Source organism: Phoxinus phoxinus (genome assembly GCF_949152265.1).
Source record: "Phoxinus phoxinus genome assembly, chromosome: 18".
In the NCBI taxonomy this organism is placed as follows: Eukaryota; Metazoa; Chordata; class Actinopteri; order Cypriniformes; family Leuciscidae; genus Phoxinus; species Phoxinus phoxinus.
In genome coordinates, this window is record NC_136893.1 from 14,595,893 (window position 1) to 14,615,829 (window position 19,937).

Sequence of the window (19,937 nt, forward strand, 5' to 3'; positions counted from 1 at the left end):
GAGTCTAACCCCCCACAGCGAGGGAGCTGTTGTGAGACTGTGTGGCGTCAGCCCCCATTCCTGCCTGTACCCAGCCCTCCAGCAACCCTCTGCCAAATGAGCGCTGGCCTACGCTAACAAACCTCACCTAATACCACACGCTTCACAGCAAAAATATCACTGTCTAATTATGCTGCTGTTAACGCAGCTCTAGTGAATTTGAATCGCACAGTCGACACCTGAATTACTTGCGTAAACAAGCCGTTTTAACCACGTCATCCAACAGTAGAGTGGAAAATCTGGAATAGAGGAACAAAACTTAAATAAAGGGTTATATAACTTAAACTGGACAATACTGTCATTATTTACTCACTCTAATGCTGTTCTAAACCTATAGGACTTTTTCCTCTTCTATGGAACACAAAAGAAGACATTTTGAGAAATCGTTCAGTTTTTAATTTTTTTATCTATACAATGGAAGTTAATGGTAACCAAAGCTGTTCGGTTACCAACATTCTTCAAATTTTCTTCTTTTGTGGTTCGCAGAAGAATGTATGTCATTACTCATTAAAAACGACATCAGTGTGAGTAAATGATGACAGAATTAAAATTTCTGAGTGAACTATACCTTTAAAGACCTCTCCAAACTTCTCCCATCATTTAGTCCTCTTAAAACCAGTCCCTCCATAATCAACTAAAAGCTCGCATTCATGTTAGAGTGCAAAGGCCACATCTCACAATCCAATCAACAACGAATGCATAGAACCAAGTTCCCGTCTTCTTTTCCGACAATCTGTTAAACTCGGATGTACTGTTTGTCACAATGCAGAAGAAAAGGTCTGTCGCTACTTTCGTTTCATTGCGGCTTTGAGCTGTTTTTTTTTCTTCAGTACAACGCTCCAAAAAGGTCCGGTACACAAGCCTCTTAGACAGGAAGATTATCCATGAATAACGACTTAAATTTCAGTCTGTTTCAATCTGTTCAGTTTCACATAAAACTATAGGAACACGTTTTTTATGTTTATAACACTTTTAGGCAGTGTCCACCAAAGCGTTTTTTCCAGTGGCTAGTGTATTTTTCCAATTGTTTTCAATGGGAGCGACATGTTTTAAAAACGTCAGGAGCATTAGGCCGTGTGTCCACCAAAGCGTTTTTCCCGCGGCTAGCGTATTTTTCCAATTGTTTTCAATGGGAGCAATGCGTTTTTAAAACGGCAGGATCGTAACAAGGCGCTGAGCGCTCTGCGTTTTTACCGGTCACCGAGAGTTGAAGAATGTTCAACTTTGGGTATAACGCAGCGACCATCACTGTCACTTTTTACCCAGCCGTCCAATCACAGTGGAGGAGGGGAGGGATAAATACCACACCCACCAACATCCTGCTTGTAAAAAGTCAACAGATGACAACAAGAAGCATAATAACCGAACTAAATCATTTAAAACAATAGCCAGAGCAAATACTATACATTGTATCGACATTTTTATATAGAAACAATAAAGAAAAAAACTATCGGTGAAATCAGATATTAGTAACCCTTCCGTGGATATTCCATATCATAGCAAGCAAAGCGCCTCAACTGAAAAAAACGTTGTGCAGCCAAAACGCTCTGAAGCGCCCACAGCTAGGCGTTTTCTGCAGAGTGCCTAGCATTTTCAGCTGCCTAAAAATGCTTTGGTGGACACAGCCTAAATATGACAGAATGACAATTAAAATTTTTGGGTTGACTATTTCTTCCATGTTCAGTTTCATTACTTCTTGCCTAAGAAGGCTGTGTACTAGGAGTGCAATAAATGCATCAATAACTGCTAAGATTGTTCTCTTTGAAGGACCAACTCTGAAATGTTTAGACTGCGACATCACCATCCTCCATGTTTTTTTAACCAGCCTTGTTCCCAACCCCCCAGTGACAACTTTTTCTTGACCCGGGACGCAGCCGGGAGAAGCCCAGATTCTAAGAGATATTTACGAGACGGAGCGGAGTGTAATTTCCTGCCAGCATCCACTAGTTCCGCTGACAAAACAGGGGAAAGGAAGCACATTTCTCCTGGGAGACAACAGCCAGGCCAACTGAATGACTCTGTCTCTTAAAGCAACAACAACACGTGACCATTCATCCGTCTGCACAGAAACATGCAAACAATGGTTCTATGTCAGCGATCACACTTCATTAGGACAAATCTACATATCATTTATTAGCAGGAGGACAATAAACCACAACAACTCAAAGGTCTACGACCTATATATCGCACCTAAGCTAACTGTTATGATTATCTTATGAACTGGAAGAGAAAACTTTTCACCGTAGTGGAGGTCTTGCCTCTGTTATGGCCATCGAGGGTAGAAAAAACGGTTAAAGATGCGGTTACCGAGTAATTAAAGTAATGAACGGAACTGAGCTGTTTAGAATGACTCCACCATGATTCAAAGGATCAGTCATAAAACAATGTAATGAAGAAAACTGTCATCCCCTCGAGACCACGAACGCCAGCACAGAGCATGTTGCCATATTCGTTTGCATCAAGCTTGACAGGACCTGTTGTTTTGTACATGTTCTTGTCTTTACATTTAATCATGCGTGAGCTGTGGGTGCCAATTCACAAAAGCTTCTTTCAAACAGAAGCACTTATGTACTAAATACGGTTCATACACAGTTCAGTTATGAAAGTGACTGTATTCTATAACCAAAGTGATTGTCCATCTTCAGGGAGAAAATTTGGAGCAAATTTGGTTGATGTGTGCAACAGCAGCCATGTCATCAATCATTGATATATGTATGAGGCATGCACTTCACAAAACGTATTATTTTCTGTCGTCAACTAAAAGCCATCATGTTAGCATATAGTTGACGATCTCAAAAACGTATGTAAAGACACTAAAAACTAATATACTATTGTACTTATTTGTTGAAATCAAAAAACAACATGAGAAACTTAAGATATAATAAGCAGGTCAACCATTTGAGAGCACTTCAGAAGGAACTGCTGTTAGAAAGCATGATGAGTTCTTGACAGTCTTTGAGTACAGTGAAAGAGAAAGTGTGTGCACATTCAAAAGCGAGAGTGAACAAAACTAATATTGAGGTGTTAATTGTATTCTCAACATTTAGTATTTCTTTCATATGAAAGCATTAACATGTGTGAAGATTTATATCATGTGTGAAAGTAAGTGTCTTATGATAAAGTGTGTGTACTGTGTCACTATTTGACTGGTTATAGAGTAAAGGAGTTGTCTTGGCTACTTTCTAATTTCCCAACTACTACGCCATCTGTAGATTGATTCCCTTGAAAAGTGTATGTTGTTCTGTTCATTTGAGCGATTCAACACAGCAGCAATGACTCCAACCAGTGGGGTGAGTTTGGGGCATGGCTACCTTTTTGACAGACCGATGGCAGACGAGTAAAGTGTTTAGGAAAGGATTTTCCTTATAAGCTGAAGTGTGTAATTTTTGCACCACTAATAGCACCAAAACGAAATTGGTGCTGCTAAACAGGATTTTGCAATTCTGTTTGTTGCCACTAGTGGTGCTAAACTTGCACATTTCACCTTTAAGGGAAAAACAGAAGAGAGGCTAAATACACAGAATGTCCACATCTTCAAAAAGCAGTAGCATCAAAATGCGCAACGAATCGACATGGAACATTTTAACAACTTCAACAATAAATGAATGAATGAACTGCAAACCTGGATATTACTCAAACAGCATACAAAAGTGGGTGACCAGATTTTAAGATAACTGTGACAGTTCTTCATTATACATTGTGAATCAAAAAAAGGTTGAGTAAATAGTGCACACCAAAGACAAAGTATAACAGTCATCTACCAAATAGAAAGATTCAAAAAGCTGCAGATGAAGTCACATCACTTAAAAGAAAATGTAAAAGTAAAAGTAAATGTTCAAACTTCAAAAGAAGTATAGTGTGATTCAAAACAATCAGATGGAAGCTGGTTAAACCAATTAAAAGCAAGGCAATTTTAGTCAGGGTCTAATTCATCTGAACACTATCAGATGATACGGCACCACAGAACCCTTTCACCTGGGGAATGATAAGACAACAATCAGACATTGCCAGTCACAAGCCTACTCGACTTCATCTTGAAAATCAGCCTCCATGAGATTCTAACGCCCTCAGTGAGAGGTAATATAAGGGCCCTAAACAACTAAGCCATTAAGTTTTTATCTCCTCTGGCTCTGGCTCTGGCTCAGGCCCTCCTCAGTAGTTTACCTGCATCACTCAAACACCTCCAGCTTATCTGAAGCGCCTTCGCTTTGCGTGCCGCTGCCTCAGTAATCACCGGTAGCTACGTTCAGTAGCTCAGTAAGCTTCTTATGCCCTTCCCCTCCAGATTAACCGTTAGAGGCGGCAACAGACGCGCTCAGTTCAGATAAAACACAGCACCTGTGTGGACAAAAACTGCAAGCAGCCAATCACTAGCCAGCTTGGTGCATGCACACACATGCTCACACACACAATGCACAAAGCTTATTGTTCTAACAGAGGTGGGAGATATCACGGAGTGAGAATAAAGAGATATGAAAGTCCATACATCAGCTATTAATATTACTGATTAACTTCAGGATATGATCGCTGTCCGTGACATTGCCGTGTCACAGAAACGGAGCAAAAGAGAAAAAAATCTGTAAAAATGCCTTCTAGAGAGATGAATCTTTCAACTACTCCCAATTTCTTTCTGACCTTCATGGACACTGAACTAGTTTTGTCGTCTACATGATCGATGAAGCATCCTAGAAAAGTGGAAATAAGGAGCGTGTGGCATATTTTGCTCAAACATCTGCTACAGACAATCTGTGACCTTACATTGCCGCTCGGAGTCCAACAAACCAAAACAATCAATTCCAACCATTTCACATTTCCTTGTACTTGGTCTTTATTTACTTTCTGAGAAACAACCGTGACAGCACTGACAGCAAGTCACTGTCCTTAACATCTCTAATGCAATTCAGAGAAAAATGCATACAACTGTGTAATTCATCAGCAGCAGCGTCATCCACTGCTTAACATTTCACTGAATAACGTTTGCTTCATGCTTTACATGCGGGACAATTTCAACATACGATAGCATACAATGTACAAACTTGGTCTTCCTGTAATGTTAATGAAACCTGTAAAGTGATAGTTCATCCAAAAGTGAGTGATAGTTTTATTATCATTTAGCCTAGTCTCTCTTGTTAGATGTTATGGACAATCTCAGTCACCGCTGACTTTCACTGTATAGAAAAATGACACAATGAAAGTGAATGGTGACTGAGCTGCTAACATCTCCTTTTGAAAGCGAGAAAGTCATACAGATTTGGAACAACATGACTGAATAAATGACAGAACTTTCATATCTGAGTGAACTATACCTTTAAAGTGATATATAATATGTTTAAAATACACATTAAAGCCAAAATAGACCGAATTGAACTGCAAACTTACCACAGGAGATGAAATTCTACAGCCAGGGCAGTCGCAGATTGGAGGATGTACCTGTAAGATTCCTTTGGACATAAGTGTCTTCAGACTTTTCCCTAAAAAATAAAAACCCAATCAGTAATCTTTTAGATTCCTGCAAATGCATATGCATGCATGGAGTACAAAACAATTCACACACTTGTTCATTCGCCAAAATCAGTTTTTAAAATCGTCACTCAGAAATGGACCTGCATCGTATCACTGTATCAAACTGTATCATATGCCATCCATCTGTCAAGCTCATTTGCGACTCACTATCACTGTGCCCCAAAAGTGTCTTTAAAAGACATTCATTGTATTTACAGTAAGTGACCAAGAGTGATACCAAGAGTGCACATGTATAAATTTAGTCTGTTAACGAAAATAAACTGTAGTCTGAAAGGAGACCTGAAACCTCTGAAAATAACCATATCAGATGAGCAGGTACATCATCACAAAGTTATTCCACATACTGTAACATCAAAATATGGTGTTTTCCTACTTTAAATCGTTGTTAACACAACTCTTCGTATAATAATATGCCGCAAACAACTCAATTTAGACATGTACTTCACTACCTGAACAATATTAACAATGATTGTAAAATAAAAACTATAATGGAGCAACCCATTCAAACTGAAAAGTTTCATATCAGAGTTAAAAGTCGTAAAGTAAAATCAGTGATAACCTAAAGAGTTAAGTTCATTGCACTTTTCGACCACTAACTGATAAAGAAAAATTGCGTTGAAAAAACACTGAAGTCAAAATAGGCTAAATAGAAATGACAAATGATCGTGGCAAACTGACCAGATGCAAATAAACATGTTATTACGAAACAATAAAAAAGAAAAAGAAGAAAAAAAAGAAACACAACACTTTATATGAGCAGGTATATCTGTACAGAGTAACTAGACATAACATCTTTAAGTTTGGTGTGTTATAAAAGTCTACCGGTTAAAATCTTAGTAAACAAGTTGCTTAATGCATAACTGTTTGATAATGTGCCACGGTGTCATAATCCTGATCTACTCTACTTTATGTAGACAGGCACTTCAGTTTGAAAAGTTTTAAAATTCAAGTAAAAATCTATTTCTTCAATACCTGTTCAATCCACGTGCGTAAAAAAAGACCTTTCTCCTTTTTTCCCAAAAGTGCGAATCCAAAGCCGTTCGACTCAAAGCACAGGGAGCTCTTCTCAGAGCAATAAAGTAGTTACTGTTAAGTAACCCATATATGTTATCCCCCCGAAAGCGGTTCTGTTCATTCAAGAACACGATGGAGGCTAAATAAACCCGTATTCCAAAAGTAATATCCACTCGGCTGCACACGCCATTGACTTACCTTTGTGCCTAATACTCCGTTTCCAGTCTTTGGCTGTCTCTCTTCCACTCACGAACTGGAACTCGTTTGGGGTGAGCCACTCAGCCCGGTATTTGATGGAGGGCCCTTTACTGCCCTGGCACAGTTTGTTAATGTACAGTAGTGCTTTGTTTTCCCCGCATTCCACTTCGATACAAGGCTCTCCGTTGTCGAAAAACGGCTGAAAGTCCGGGATAGACGAGAAGCTCTCTAGCATGAAGTCGTCCGGGTGGTGGTGGTGAAGGTGCTGCTGATGCAGCGCGGTGTCGCGAAAGCCCAAGTACGCGCGCTGATGATGGGCGAAAATGTGATCGTACGGCGGCGGATGAGGGGTCACCACGGGGATAGCGGTGGCATTTAAAGGGGCCAGGTATTCGGGCTGGTTGAAGGCGGCTAATGCCATGTCTTCTCCATCCAGTCTCTCCTTTTTGATGGCAGGCATGTTACCCGAAGCGGAGCGCCGGTAACGTGTGATTAGCAGTTCATGCGTCCCAACTTGTGTCCCTCTTCGTGGAGTTCCAGGCGCACCGGTGTGTTTACGCACGACTCCCGCGTCGCTGGCTGACAGCAGAGCGCTTAAGTTCAGCCATTCACCACTTCACTCTTCTCCTCAGTGCACTGCTCGCATGACGGGTCTCCCCGCGCTCCTGCCCACCACATCTAATCGGACTAATGCCTGACATCTCCGCCAGATATTAACGCTGAGCGTGCTCAATGCCTAATGATTGTTTATCCCGCGTTTCCTTTAAAATAATCACTATGGCAACTTCGCTATGTTTATTTCCTGCATCAACTCCAGTGCTAAGTTTATTTTTGTCCAGAAAGTAATGAGGACACCATACAGCTAGGATGTTTTAAAGCATTATAAGGCGTGTATGTAGTGCAGATCACGTAAAAGTTCAGTAGTACATGCACAGTGGGTAACGTTAGTGAGCCAGACTGGCTCGGAGCATTTTTATATCTGACGAGGATAGAAATAATTAAGCTATCTATGCGCGCCTTTTCGATTGCAAATGATGCCTGGCGCTAATGGGACTTTAGTGTGTTTTTCTCTCTCTGTCTCTCTCCCTCGTTCTTTCTTTTAACCCCTAATACGTCGCTGAAGTCACGCTTTAGTTCACAGACCCAGACCAAACAAGATTTGCACTCTCCGCCGCTTCTCAAACTTGGCCCATTTAAACAGCGGAGGCAGCGCGAGCTCGAGCGCACTGAAGGGGGTCCGCGACGGCCGAGGTTGCGTCACGGTTTCCAGTCACTGCATAAAGTTCACAGAAATCATTTGATTTAGGCTTTATTTTCCATTGTCAAACAGTAATGTGGTTACCTTTAATCTGTTACGGTGATTTCTTATTTTTTTTTTATTAACCAAAAGACGACTTGTTGACTAATAGCCTACAATATAATGATACATTATATTGCATACGATATATAATAGCCTACAGATAAATAATGTTAATATGCAACAGAAAAAAAGATCTCTGTAAGTTATTGAACATGCAGTATTCGGTAAAAAAAAAAAGTACTTTAAAATACAATATATTTTAAAATAAACATAATTTTAATGTTGTTTATTGTCAGTTTAGCCTACAGTGGAGTGTTGTTTTGCATGTTATTACTGCAATTACCTTATTACTGTTTACTGCATTATTTCAGCCTTGTGTGTCAACTTGTTTTTCTCTGGGTGACATTTAGTTTTTATTGGTGACAGTTGCTGGAAATGCCAAATTTGAGTCTTTAATCTGATATAATCTTGAACTTTAAGTGATCAGGCCTTGTTGCAAAATAATGGATGCAGTGGTTGCCAGAACTCTACAGAAAAAAATACATAAACAAAGTTACAAAAGTAACAGGGTGGCTGTAAAATGTACTGCTGGAACAGTCAATGTAAATTTAAAATAAACTGCCACTGAAGCTGAAGTTTTCTATTTTGTTGAGAGATTAGTAGATTCAGCTTCCAGTGGCACTTTATTTTTGTTAAATTTACACGTGTGTGCGTGTGTGTGTGTGTGTTTGTGTATACAAATCAAAAGTTTTTATTGTTGATAAATATATATATACATGTGTATATACAAATAAAAAATATAGTAATTACTTTTATTGGCTATTACATCCAACATTGCCATTTATTTACACATTTACAACACTTTTTTTTTTTTTTTTCAATTTAATTTGATTTTGGGAGATAGCAGTTTATATGTACAAATCTGTAACTAATGATTCCAGTCTAATCTCTCAAACAAAATGATTCTCTTGGTGTTGTTGAATACTGTACTCTCCAGTCCGGAGGTGCACAAGCAGATCATGGTTTCAGTGTTAGAAACAACAGTCAAGAATAATAAAAAACACATTTTAAAATGTAATTTCTATTTATTTTAAACTGCCTAAATATTTTAAGGGAAAGATCATCATTATTGTTGATAAATCTGCTCAGTCTTCGTGAAAACAAACAAAGATTATTAGAATAAAAGAAGCTTGATTACTAATCACAAAGTGTTTTATAGACACTGTTGTTTGACTGGGAGACTTAAGACTTCCTGCACCATTTAGATCTAGAAATCAAAATCGCCCCCACAAAGACATATCACAAGAAAACTGGAAACAATCTAAAGGTCAAAGGTTCTCAGACACCTCAGGAGATCCCTGAAACCCCAAGTGTGAGGATCCCCCACGGGGATACCCTGCCCCCTCACCCCCACTCTTTTCTACATTATAACCACTGATGACTCATGAGGGACTCAAAGTGCACTATTTATGAAGGAGGGGTTCCCCTAAATTTACAGATGACGACGTAGCGATCTGCCTACAGTTTGGGTTCAGGACGGCTTCCCCTGAACTTTCAGCCCCCACATTATCGACAGTTCAGCAGAACAAGTTCTGTGGCATCCTCCTCTTGCTCATCAAAATGAAAGTGCCACCCACTCACACAGTGCATGAAATGGTTTCACATTTCACAACACGCATCAAGCAACTTCTGTTTTTTATTATATCAAGTTTATATAACATCTCACACATGCTTATAACTACATAGTCAAATTAAAGCTACATAAATCAAATGTACAAGCTGAAAAAAGTAAAGTGTAAAATTAACATATTCAACAACAAATTATCTAATAATCAGTGACAATTTTGTTCAGGTTTATGGCCTTTGTGCATTGTGATTTACAATGCTTGATATGTAAACAATTCTCAAAAGTAGATAGTGTGGATGGAGTTGTTTATCCAGTTGATATTACAAATATCACATGGTAAGCATATTGGTAAGCAAGTAATTAATAACTTTTCCATTCATCTATTATTTAGCTTTTTAAACTATAAACTCCAAGTTATATTTAGGAGGCCTTAATATAAGACTATTTTTGATATTTTTTCCTCAAATCATTTCACATTTATAAATGACAACATACATAGGCTTCTACATCTTTAATGCAGATCTGACCTTAACACTGTTTGAAACTTAAGTAGCCATTAGACATTGGTATATGAACAAAAAAAAACTAAATAGAGCATGAATGTGAATATCTAAAAAATAAAATAAAATACTAATTAAAAGTTGTTTTACTTCCAGTAAAATGCTGATTTTTCTGTTGGTCTGCCTGTTATTAAACCGATTCCTTCGTGTAATACATGTCAATAACTTTGTTTTCTCCGTATTCTCTCAGTGTATGTCGATGCCCAGAGTCCTGTCGGATGTAGAGAACCCCCTTGCAGTCGTCCCCGCCTCCGCGCCGTTGTTGGCAGCGGCCCCGGAGCCACAGCGCTGCCGGCGGGGGAGAGAGGTAATAAATAACCCGGGGAGAGGAGCGGAGACCGCCGGGCGGTGCACAGTCTGACCTGACAAATACTCACTGGAAAACCATCAGAGAGCTAGAGCCCACCCCTAATGCTTGGAGCCAGCCTTTCAGACATGAGCAGAAAAATATATAGGCCTGCCCCATATTGAAAAAAACAGCGTCTCTCTTCCCCATCACCATTAAAACAGTGAAAAATGCCGTGAGAGTAATTAAATGTTTAGGCCTACTCTTTAATGTAATTATCATTAAAAATGTTTTACAAATAAAGAAATAACAGTGCTTTTGAAAACTAATATGATGTACGTTTACATGAGATGAAGGCTAAATACTTTTTTTGTGAAGTTTTCTCTTTTTTTAGCAGGTTTCCCACTCATGGACACCGCCATGTTTGCACCACATGACTAGCTGTTTCATGCAATTTACTGAGCTACTACAAATCAATCAATCAATCAATCAAGAATGAGATGAGAAAACTTTGTTGTGAAGCAGCAGTTACTAAATACATTTCATGCATCCAGGCCAACAGGTGTCAGGATAAAGTCTCAAACAACAACCACTGAGACACATATAAGAGACAACCATGGAAAGTGAGTTATAATGATTAATTATTTACTTATTTACAATAAGATTATTATTATTATACCAAGTTATATCATCTGTCAAAATAGTATATATTCTGTCAACTAGTATATACCGTAGCCTAATGTTTTTCCTTCATCTGCTTTTTCTACAGGTTCTCATAAAACTTCTATTGGATTTTAAATGGACTCTCCAGAGGGACTTTCGGGATCACAGTTGCCAGCTCATGCAGCGCCGGTAAAGTGATGCTGTGTAATGTAAAACCCTGAGCGTCTCCTCAGGTTTGTGCTGTGGTGTCGGCGCCCTCCGCTGCTCTCTGGAGATCTAGAAGCCATGGAGGCAGTCTGTGATCCCAGCCGGCAGCCCAAGCTACCACATGGGATTTATTTCCTATAGCTGAGTGGGTGGGCGGCCAGGGAGGATACTGATTTTAGCCCAGTGTCTAAAGCTGTCAACACCATCAGAAGCAACAAAACCTCTTCCCTTTTTCTTCCCTAAACACTTCACTTTACCATTACTAATGGCTAAAGTAAATTTGCATCCATACACTACAGTTCAAAAGATTGGGATCTGTAAGATTTTTGAAAAGAAGTCAATATGTGCTCAGCTAACCAATGCTGCATTTATTTGATCAAAAATACAGTACAAAAAAGTAACAAAAGTTTGTTACAATTTATAATAACCATTTAAAAATGTTATTTATTCATGTGATGAAAAAGCTGAATTTTTAGCACCATTCCTCCAGTCTTCAGTGTCACAAGATCCTTCATAAATCATTCTAATATGTTGCTTTGTTGCTCAAGAAACATTTCTTATTATTATCCATGTTGAAATCGTGATTAAATGCTGATCCTTTCAACTTTCTATTTATTAAAGAATTATTTTAAAAATAAATATTTCATTATAAATGTATTTACTGTCACTTTTAATCAATTGAATACATCCTTGCTGAAGTGTAAATATAAATATCTTGCTGACTATTGAACGGTATTGTACATACATACCAAACACCAGTTTTGTTTTCAAGGACGCTAGGATTATTATTGTCTAATTCTACCATTACTCTATGCATGACGTCACATTATGCACATGGTCTGTACTTGTGACTTATTTAAACTGTAAATACTCACAGATAATGTCACGACTTTGATTCCAAAGCTAGTAGGTCAGTGATAGCCAAATATTCACCTGCATATAATACATCCCTGCCATGTTCATCATGCTGTAAATAGAAAGAAAAAAGAGTTTGCGTTATTGACAACAGTGCCATACTCTTTATGCCAAGCTGTGAAAGGAACATAAATTATTCCTCATCTCATCTGCAACAATATGTGGAGGGCATCAAAGAAAGCTTACAGTTAGCCCTCCAGAAAACTGCATAGTCCATTTGTTTAGACCACACCACAATGTGCAGGATTATTTTGAGATAACCAGTAGAATAAGACTTAAGATAAATCTGCTGTTTCAAAAGCGGTTTCATAACACACAAAAGCATTGCATTTTGGATCAGAAATAATACTGTATAAACTATTATGATTTATAATGATATTTAAGATTTGTATTCTGCAGAACAGAAACATTTCTTGAATGAAGAACTGAAAAGTCTCGGTATTGTTCAGATAGGACTATTATTTTGCCGGTTAGCCGATCTGTATGCTGTATACAGCAAGAGTTAAACCTGCAAAGAGTAGTTCCTGATCTCTCAGGCCATATTGATTTTTCCCTCCATGATCTGAAACCAGCAATCAGCATTGTGGTTTGAAATAGCCCTGAAACAAGAGCCAAGACGTCAATGAGTCGCCGACACGTTTCAATTAGCGCGCCGCCCAGGCCGATTTGTCCCCCGGGGCACATTGGCTCCACAGGCTGGTCACGCCAGGAGAGATGCTCCATAGAGTTACGTGATATTGGGAAATTATTATATCAGTAAGGCCACTGCAGGTAAACCTGTGCATTAACTCACAATGTGTACGAGATGTTTTGGTCTTGCCACACAGATGACAGTGAGGTAATTCGGTTTCTAGTCAACTCAATCACTTCTCCCTCTTTAATTAAATTGCTGAAGAGGGTAATGGAGGAATAGCAGACTCCACAACAATACAGAGTCGTAACGTCTGGACATAAGGTCTATCACACATAGTGACTTCATAACTGAATATTTATCATATTAATGCAATGCTCAATGTGTTAGAGCATCTGCGCCAACTAAGGGATGCACAATATAACAGTACTATATCAGTCAATGGACAATATTAGAGTTTTTTATTTGTCTTGATTAGTATTGAATTGCAGTATTAATCAGCATTTAATTATACATGGTAATTTTAATGTAAAAATAAAGGAAATGGATATTTCCATTTTTTCATACATTATGTTTTTACAATGATTTTACGATTTATCTTAATTGTACAAGACATAACATCAAAGATTGTGAGTCTTAAACGTAAACTAACATCTATACTAACTTTAATGACACTTCTAAAATTTAAATCAACATGTCAAAATATGTTATGCTTTTGATTGGGGAATTAAGTCATTATGTTACAATTCGCCCACTAGGACAGTATCATTGACCTGTGAAGAGAGGTGAAATTCATCAAAACAAACATTAGCCCATAGCTTCTGGATAATAGCTTTAACTTAAGCTCAATGGTCCGTCACATATTTTGGACCATTTAACTATCTTGCCAGTGAACTTGTGAAATAAAGTGACTCATATTTCAAGACTTTTACCCAACTTGGGTTCTTTCTAGTGTGTGTTTTGAGTATGTGGGCACAGCATCCCTAAAGTCAGCGGTTTCTCTGACCTTCAGCCGCTAAGCTCCGCTCCAACAGTTCTCATCAGCAACACTACACTGCACACTCTGAAGCCCTGTGGAAGTAGACTATAGTGGTAGAGAGAGAGAGAGAGAGAGAGAGAGAGAGAGAGAGAGAGAAGAGGGGGGTTGATGCCCCCCAGATCCCTCCTCATCTGCCCTTAGAGGTCCTAAGAACCCCTCCAGTTCTCCTCTCACTCTTCAGCAGCTCAGCCTCACTTCCACCACAGGTCATCCTCCCCCCAGAACCCGATCGATAGCGCTCTTCTGCTTTTATCGGACCAGCATTGTGGAGAAGCTGCACTTCCTAAAGAAACACCAATCCAGCCTTGAGCTGCACACGGATCTCTCACAGACAGGCCGGCTGCCCGCCAGACTCCACTCATTAGAGGCAGTCTGCTTTTTTTGGCTGCTTTAATAGATGCAGATAGAGAATGACACAAAATGAGGAAATGTCACTTATTTGAACTTGGGTTGCCTGCGCGTGAACAGCACAGATCCATGTGTTAGAGAATCTGCGCAAATCACTGAGAAATGCACAATATATCTTTATAGTACAGAGCAGTTGAATGGTTGAATAGCTTACAAAAGCAAAATAAACTATTTTTTAGACAAATTATTTCCATGTTTTTTGCCACAAAATTACGTTTTATTATGTATTATGTATGTTTTATTTATTATGGAAAAGCACATATTATCTTTCTCCCGCTCTCTCTCTCTCCAGTCAAACACACACACATACAGTACGGACACACACTGTTGTCAGTGCTGCTCTGACGATTTTATGAATAAAATAGTTAAAGGAACACTCCGACTTTTTAGGACTTTAGCCTATTCAACTTATCCCCCAGAGTTAGATAAGTCCATACATACCTTTTTCATCTCCGTGCGTGCTATAAGTCTGTTTGACGCACCCACCGCTAGCCTAGCTTAGCACAAAGACTGGATGTAAATGGTTGCAGCTAGCATACTAATCCAAATAAGTGACAAAAATAACGCAAACATTTTCCTATTTACATGTTGTGATTTGTATAGTCACAGAGTGTACAAAAAACAAAGTCACATGAGACACAGACATATTTTAACCGTATAAATACTGGGAACTATATTCTCTGAAGGCGAAGCACTGCTACTTGGGCGGAGTGATAACCGCAGCACCTGAGACGCGCTGTGGTGAGGAGCAGAGAGTTCGTTCAGAGCGCGTCTCAGGTGCTGCGGTGAATAGGCTAAAGTCCCAAAAAGTCAGAGTGTTCCTTTAACTTAAAAGCTACATGATATTTCTCACTAGCGAGGTTATAACGGCGCTGTTCTTGAAGCAGATAAACTTACAGTAGAGATGCTGCTGCCGAACACTGTTGAGAGACGAACAAACTCAAATAATTCACACACGCCTAATCTCTCTCTCTCTCTCTCTCTCTCTCTCTCTCTCTCTCTCTCTCTCTCTCTCTCTCTCTCTCTCTCTCTAATAACTGCATTAATAATTGCATTAGTCTGCTATCAATAGCTCTAGCCTCCATTACAAGCTCTAAAACTACGTTTTGGAATTAGCAACGGAGGCATAGGATGAGATGCGTAAGAAATTAGTCCTACACACAAGAGATTTTTAAAGACAAAAAACCTGACAAACATTGTGAAATACATAACTGTATTATAAGTGTAATAATTGACGACGGGCCCTTGAATTATTGAAAAATAATTACCACCTTGGGTGTGCATTATTTTTCTAATAATTCAACGGCCCGTCGTCAATTATTCCTTATGTACTATATTGGTTTCCGTCCGATATTAAAGATGTTTTAATTTATTGATCAGTATTGCATATTTAATTGTGAATTCGCATTATCTTTATTTTTTCAATGCTTAGTTAATCTTTAAACACTAATAATTTGATAACACTTAATATTTAACAAATATCAAATTGAAAATCCACTTTTTATATTGTACATTATAATGTTGTGATGCATTTGTAGCATTTACACCACTTGATTAAAGTTTCTCTGTGCTTTATTTTTAATGTATTAAGACAAAACATATAATTGTAATATCTGCCATTTATCTTTATTTGGCAATAATATGAAAACAATTATTGCTATAATTTAATAATTTTTTAATAAATGTATTCTATATCAGGCATTACACGAAAATAAATAAATAAAAGCATCATTTCACCCTGCATTCGTTTTTTTTACGTGAACTGAAAACAGCACAGGAGTCTGAGAGAGACAATCATCAAGGATGAAGAGACATGATCATAACATCCTAAAATACTGGATAATAATCTTTACCATATAACATAGGCTACAGAAAGACAAACATTGTTTGAGACGTCCAGCTCAGATTTAGACATCTCTTATTCACTTCTAAACCCCTCACTCAGGTGACACCTGATCCAACTGTACATTTTCCATCATCTTTAGCCAAAGTAAGAAAAACCAGGTGTCCGTAACTAAAAGTTCACTGGAATCTATTTTGTTGATTTAAGATGACAAGGAAGTAATATATCGGAAAAGAAGAGGCAGTTTGGCACGTTAGTTAACAGTTCCTTCCAGGAGGACATTCTTTTGAGTATTTACCATTTAACTTAATTTTGGATGATGATCCAAGGTCTTTGTAACCATAAACTGAATGAGCTTCTCTTTCTCCTGCCTGCGAGTAGGCAAACGTTAGCACGCTAGAATTAACCTTTAAGGATTTTCATAACTTTATCCAGAGTAAATCTGTCCTGTGAAGAATTACTCAAGTTCCGCTTTTAATGTGTAGTTCCAGTGTTGGTTGAAACCCAATCCGTTTCCCACAACACCCAAAACAGGACAATCAAAATGTTGTCCAAACAGACTTCCAATCTGTCCAGGCTGAACCACAGCATCTCGTTTTATTGGAGGCCTGAATCACAGCCTTTTCTGGAAACTGTCGGGGTGCCGGCAAATGTGTACGTATTTTCCACTCTTCACGTGACGTTTGAGACAGGATGACCGCGGGAGAGCACGGCAGGATCCGGCGGCAGCTGCCAAGCCAAGGGGACAAATCTGAACTGTGCAAACACAGTCATGTCAGCGGCAGCCCAGCTACGCTTGCCCTGGAATGGCACCCTTTCACATATTTAGACGACGTCTGAGCCTCTGACTCACCCTGAAATACAGAGGAGGAAGCACTGACAAAACAAGAGACGGTGTCTTTAACATGTCCAGACGATCCAAAATAGATACAGCTTTTACCAGACTGATTGTAACCAAATGGTGAATTGAGAAAGGGTAGCACTTCGCAGAACACTTTTAGTCTTGTGTCTCTAAAATAACATGATCTATACAGTATTTATGAGGAAACGAAAATGGCCAAACCTCATAAATATGTAATGAGGTTGTTTACTGGATGGCTGTTGAATTGGGAATGGGAATTTTGTGTGCGTGTCTCATGAAATGAGACATTTGTGAATGAATAGTAACAGTGAATCATGTAACAACCAACCATTTGAATCAATACATTTTGTTTGTCAATAACAATGCATTTGTTTTGGAGCTATTTATTAACATATATTTTTTTAAATGCAATTTATACATAAAACCAGAAATGATATCAAACCAGAAAGGACACTTGCAGATCCTCATAAATGTGTGTCAAGTTCAATAAGCCTCTTAAAATATCAGATAATTTGACATGTTTTATGTCAAGATAAGATCCGATTGTAAAATGTCATGTGGTAATATTTATAAAATAATAATTCAAAATGTAAGAATTAGGGTGTGTGCACTCAAGGTGTAAGGAATGTTTTAACGATGGTCACACAAGATAAATACTATAAAAGTTTTTCAAAACCATATGAAACTAACATGAAAACAAAGAGTACATACTAAGAACTTGACAGGTTTTAAACTAGGTTTTAAAAGATTACTTTACTTCATCATCTTATATATCATTAACTCATTTATAAGAATGAGTTCAACAAGATCTACTGAGTGAGTAACGAGAGAAGCAAAGAACCACGTCACGTTAGCATTCCTGTAAGTTAGCATTGTTGAGAGTAAATGTGGAAAGATGGAGTGTGAATTAAGGACACTAATATTCCCTGTGGTCTCTGGCGGGGGGTGAGGCGGAGGAATGCTCGGCGGAGCAATCCCGCTTGGCAGGTAGATGAACTGCAGATCATACGGGCAGGCAAGTGGTGATTAATGGGAGCGGGAAGGCGCTGGAAAGAAAACAACGCTATAAATCAACGTCGCGACGATGGTAATTGTAATTGAAATGAATTTGTCTGCCCGGAGCCAGGCATTGCAATTGATATTGACCAAAGCCCTGGTGGTCCATAGAAAATGAAATTGAGAAAATTTATTCAGAGTATCCACTATAAGATCTATACATCACTGTATGAAACAATCACGGTAGGCCAATAAGAAGAGGGATAAAAGCTAAGCCCGGTGTGCGTGTGAGATGCTACTGAGCCATCGTATCCCCATAGGTGACCAATGTTGTAGATTTATGAGAAAAGAGCCACAATAAAATTAACTTGAATGGGATGTCAATGAAAAATTCCATTCAGCTATTTTAGTGACCTCCTTGGAATGGAAAAGTATAAAAAAAAGTGTTATCGCAAAAGAATGGCTATAACAAATGAAAGTCTTTTTTACTAAATATAAAAAACAAACTGTTCAAAAGTTTGAAGAGACACGAAACAAGCGGTTTGTGTGATAAAACGAACAGTATTTATATCGTGTTTACTAAGTAAACAGATCAGATGGACGTGGTTGTGTAAAAGAGATAAAAACTATATAAATACTGTTCGTTTTATCACACAAACCGCTTGTTTCGTGTCTTAGGCCATCAATGTGCACTTACGATGGGGAATTTTTTAATTTGGACTTTTCTCTGCAAGCTATTAGAGACATCTCTGCATGCTTTTGGATACAGTACCTATATACCTGCATTATATGACTGACAGACAAGAACGGTTTGACCTAAAAATATAAAAATTGAAAATACTGCGGAGACAAAGACACCTAGATCTTGGATGCACTTCAGGTAAGCTAAAACATACCAAAATGTAATTTCAAAGTGAACTATCCCTTTAATGCGCCCTTCTTATACTGTGTTTATTCTTACAGTGATTTTCTGCAGTAAAACTAACGCATCATCTTTTGTGTGATGTACAATAAACTTAATTGAACTCATCAGTATATTTTGGTCATCATTCAGACGGGGTTAACTACAGCAGGCTTGTATTAATAGTGGAGCAGATGGCATATAAGTTATAAACGTAATTAAAATAAACATACCTGTTCTATCTCTATTCAGCATATATTCTCTAGCTTTGTAGGCATTATTGTCCGACTTTTCTGTTTTTATATTATCATCTTTCTGTGAGATGAGATTGTATAGAGCATCACAGTCCCGCCCACAGCCCAAGAGAGCTCTGGTGCCGGAAGTAAATTTCCCATTCATTTCTCCTATTGACTTTTGGAAAAATCCGTATTTAAAGCTGCAGTCCGTCGTTTTTCCTCTTTGTCGCCATCTCTGTTAGAAATCTGCAATTGCAGTTATTCGCGGAATTATTAACTGTGCGTGGGTAGTAAATCGGCATGAAACAGCGCGGATGAACACAATGTATTGAGGCTGCCGCGTCGCTGTGGATACTGTAGCCTACTGTCATCAGCAATCTCAGAGTATACTTTTTGAAAGTGTCAACATTAGAATTTTCATCGGAAAATGTCATCTGAACAAGTAAGTAACATTCACGTTTGTTCTGACCAAATTCGGGGGGTGGGGGGAAGCATTGCAGTAGGCTATGCTGATTAAATCTAACGATTGCTTATATCACATCAAAACGTGAAAAATATATTTTTTCTGTAGCCACTCTGAAGTCTGAAGTCTTTGTTTTTTACAACTGGTGAATCTCCAGTTGTCACTGGTGATTGTCGCTTTAAACTTTCGGGATCCGCCATACCAAGTGCTTAGTTAAATCTCCACC

At 38.5% G+C, this 19,937-nt stretch overlaps 1 protein-coding gene across 11 annotated transcripts in view; it reads right to left on the reverse strand.

The window, feature by feature from the left end:
* samd11 (sterile alpha motif domain containing 11) overlaps positions 1-19,937 on the reverse strand; it is an 89,026-nt gene that overhangs the window by 50,483 nt on the left and 18,606 nt on the right. For 5 of the 11 annotated variants that reach the window (XM_079589660.1, XM_079589663.1, XM_079589662.1 and 2 more), the window contains 2 exons: positions 12,351-12,384; positions 5,419-5,510 (listed from right to left, as the gene is read on the reverse strand). In XM_079589660.1, the coding sequence (XP_079445786.1) occupies positions 5,419-5,490 (72 nt within the window). In that variant the 5' untranslated portion in view covers positions 5,491-5,510; positions 12,351-12,384. Of the gene's footprint in view, positions 1-5,418; positions 5,511-6,534; positions 6,696-6,774; positions 7,940-12,350; positions 13,453-19,937 lie in introns of those variants that run through there. The other 6 variants (XM_079589654.1, XM_079589659.1, XM_079589657.1 and 3 more) reach the window with 5 other exon arrangements.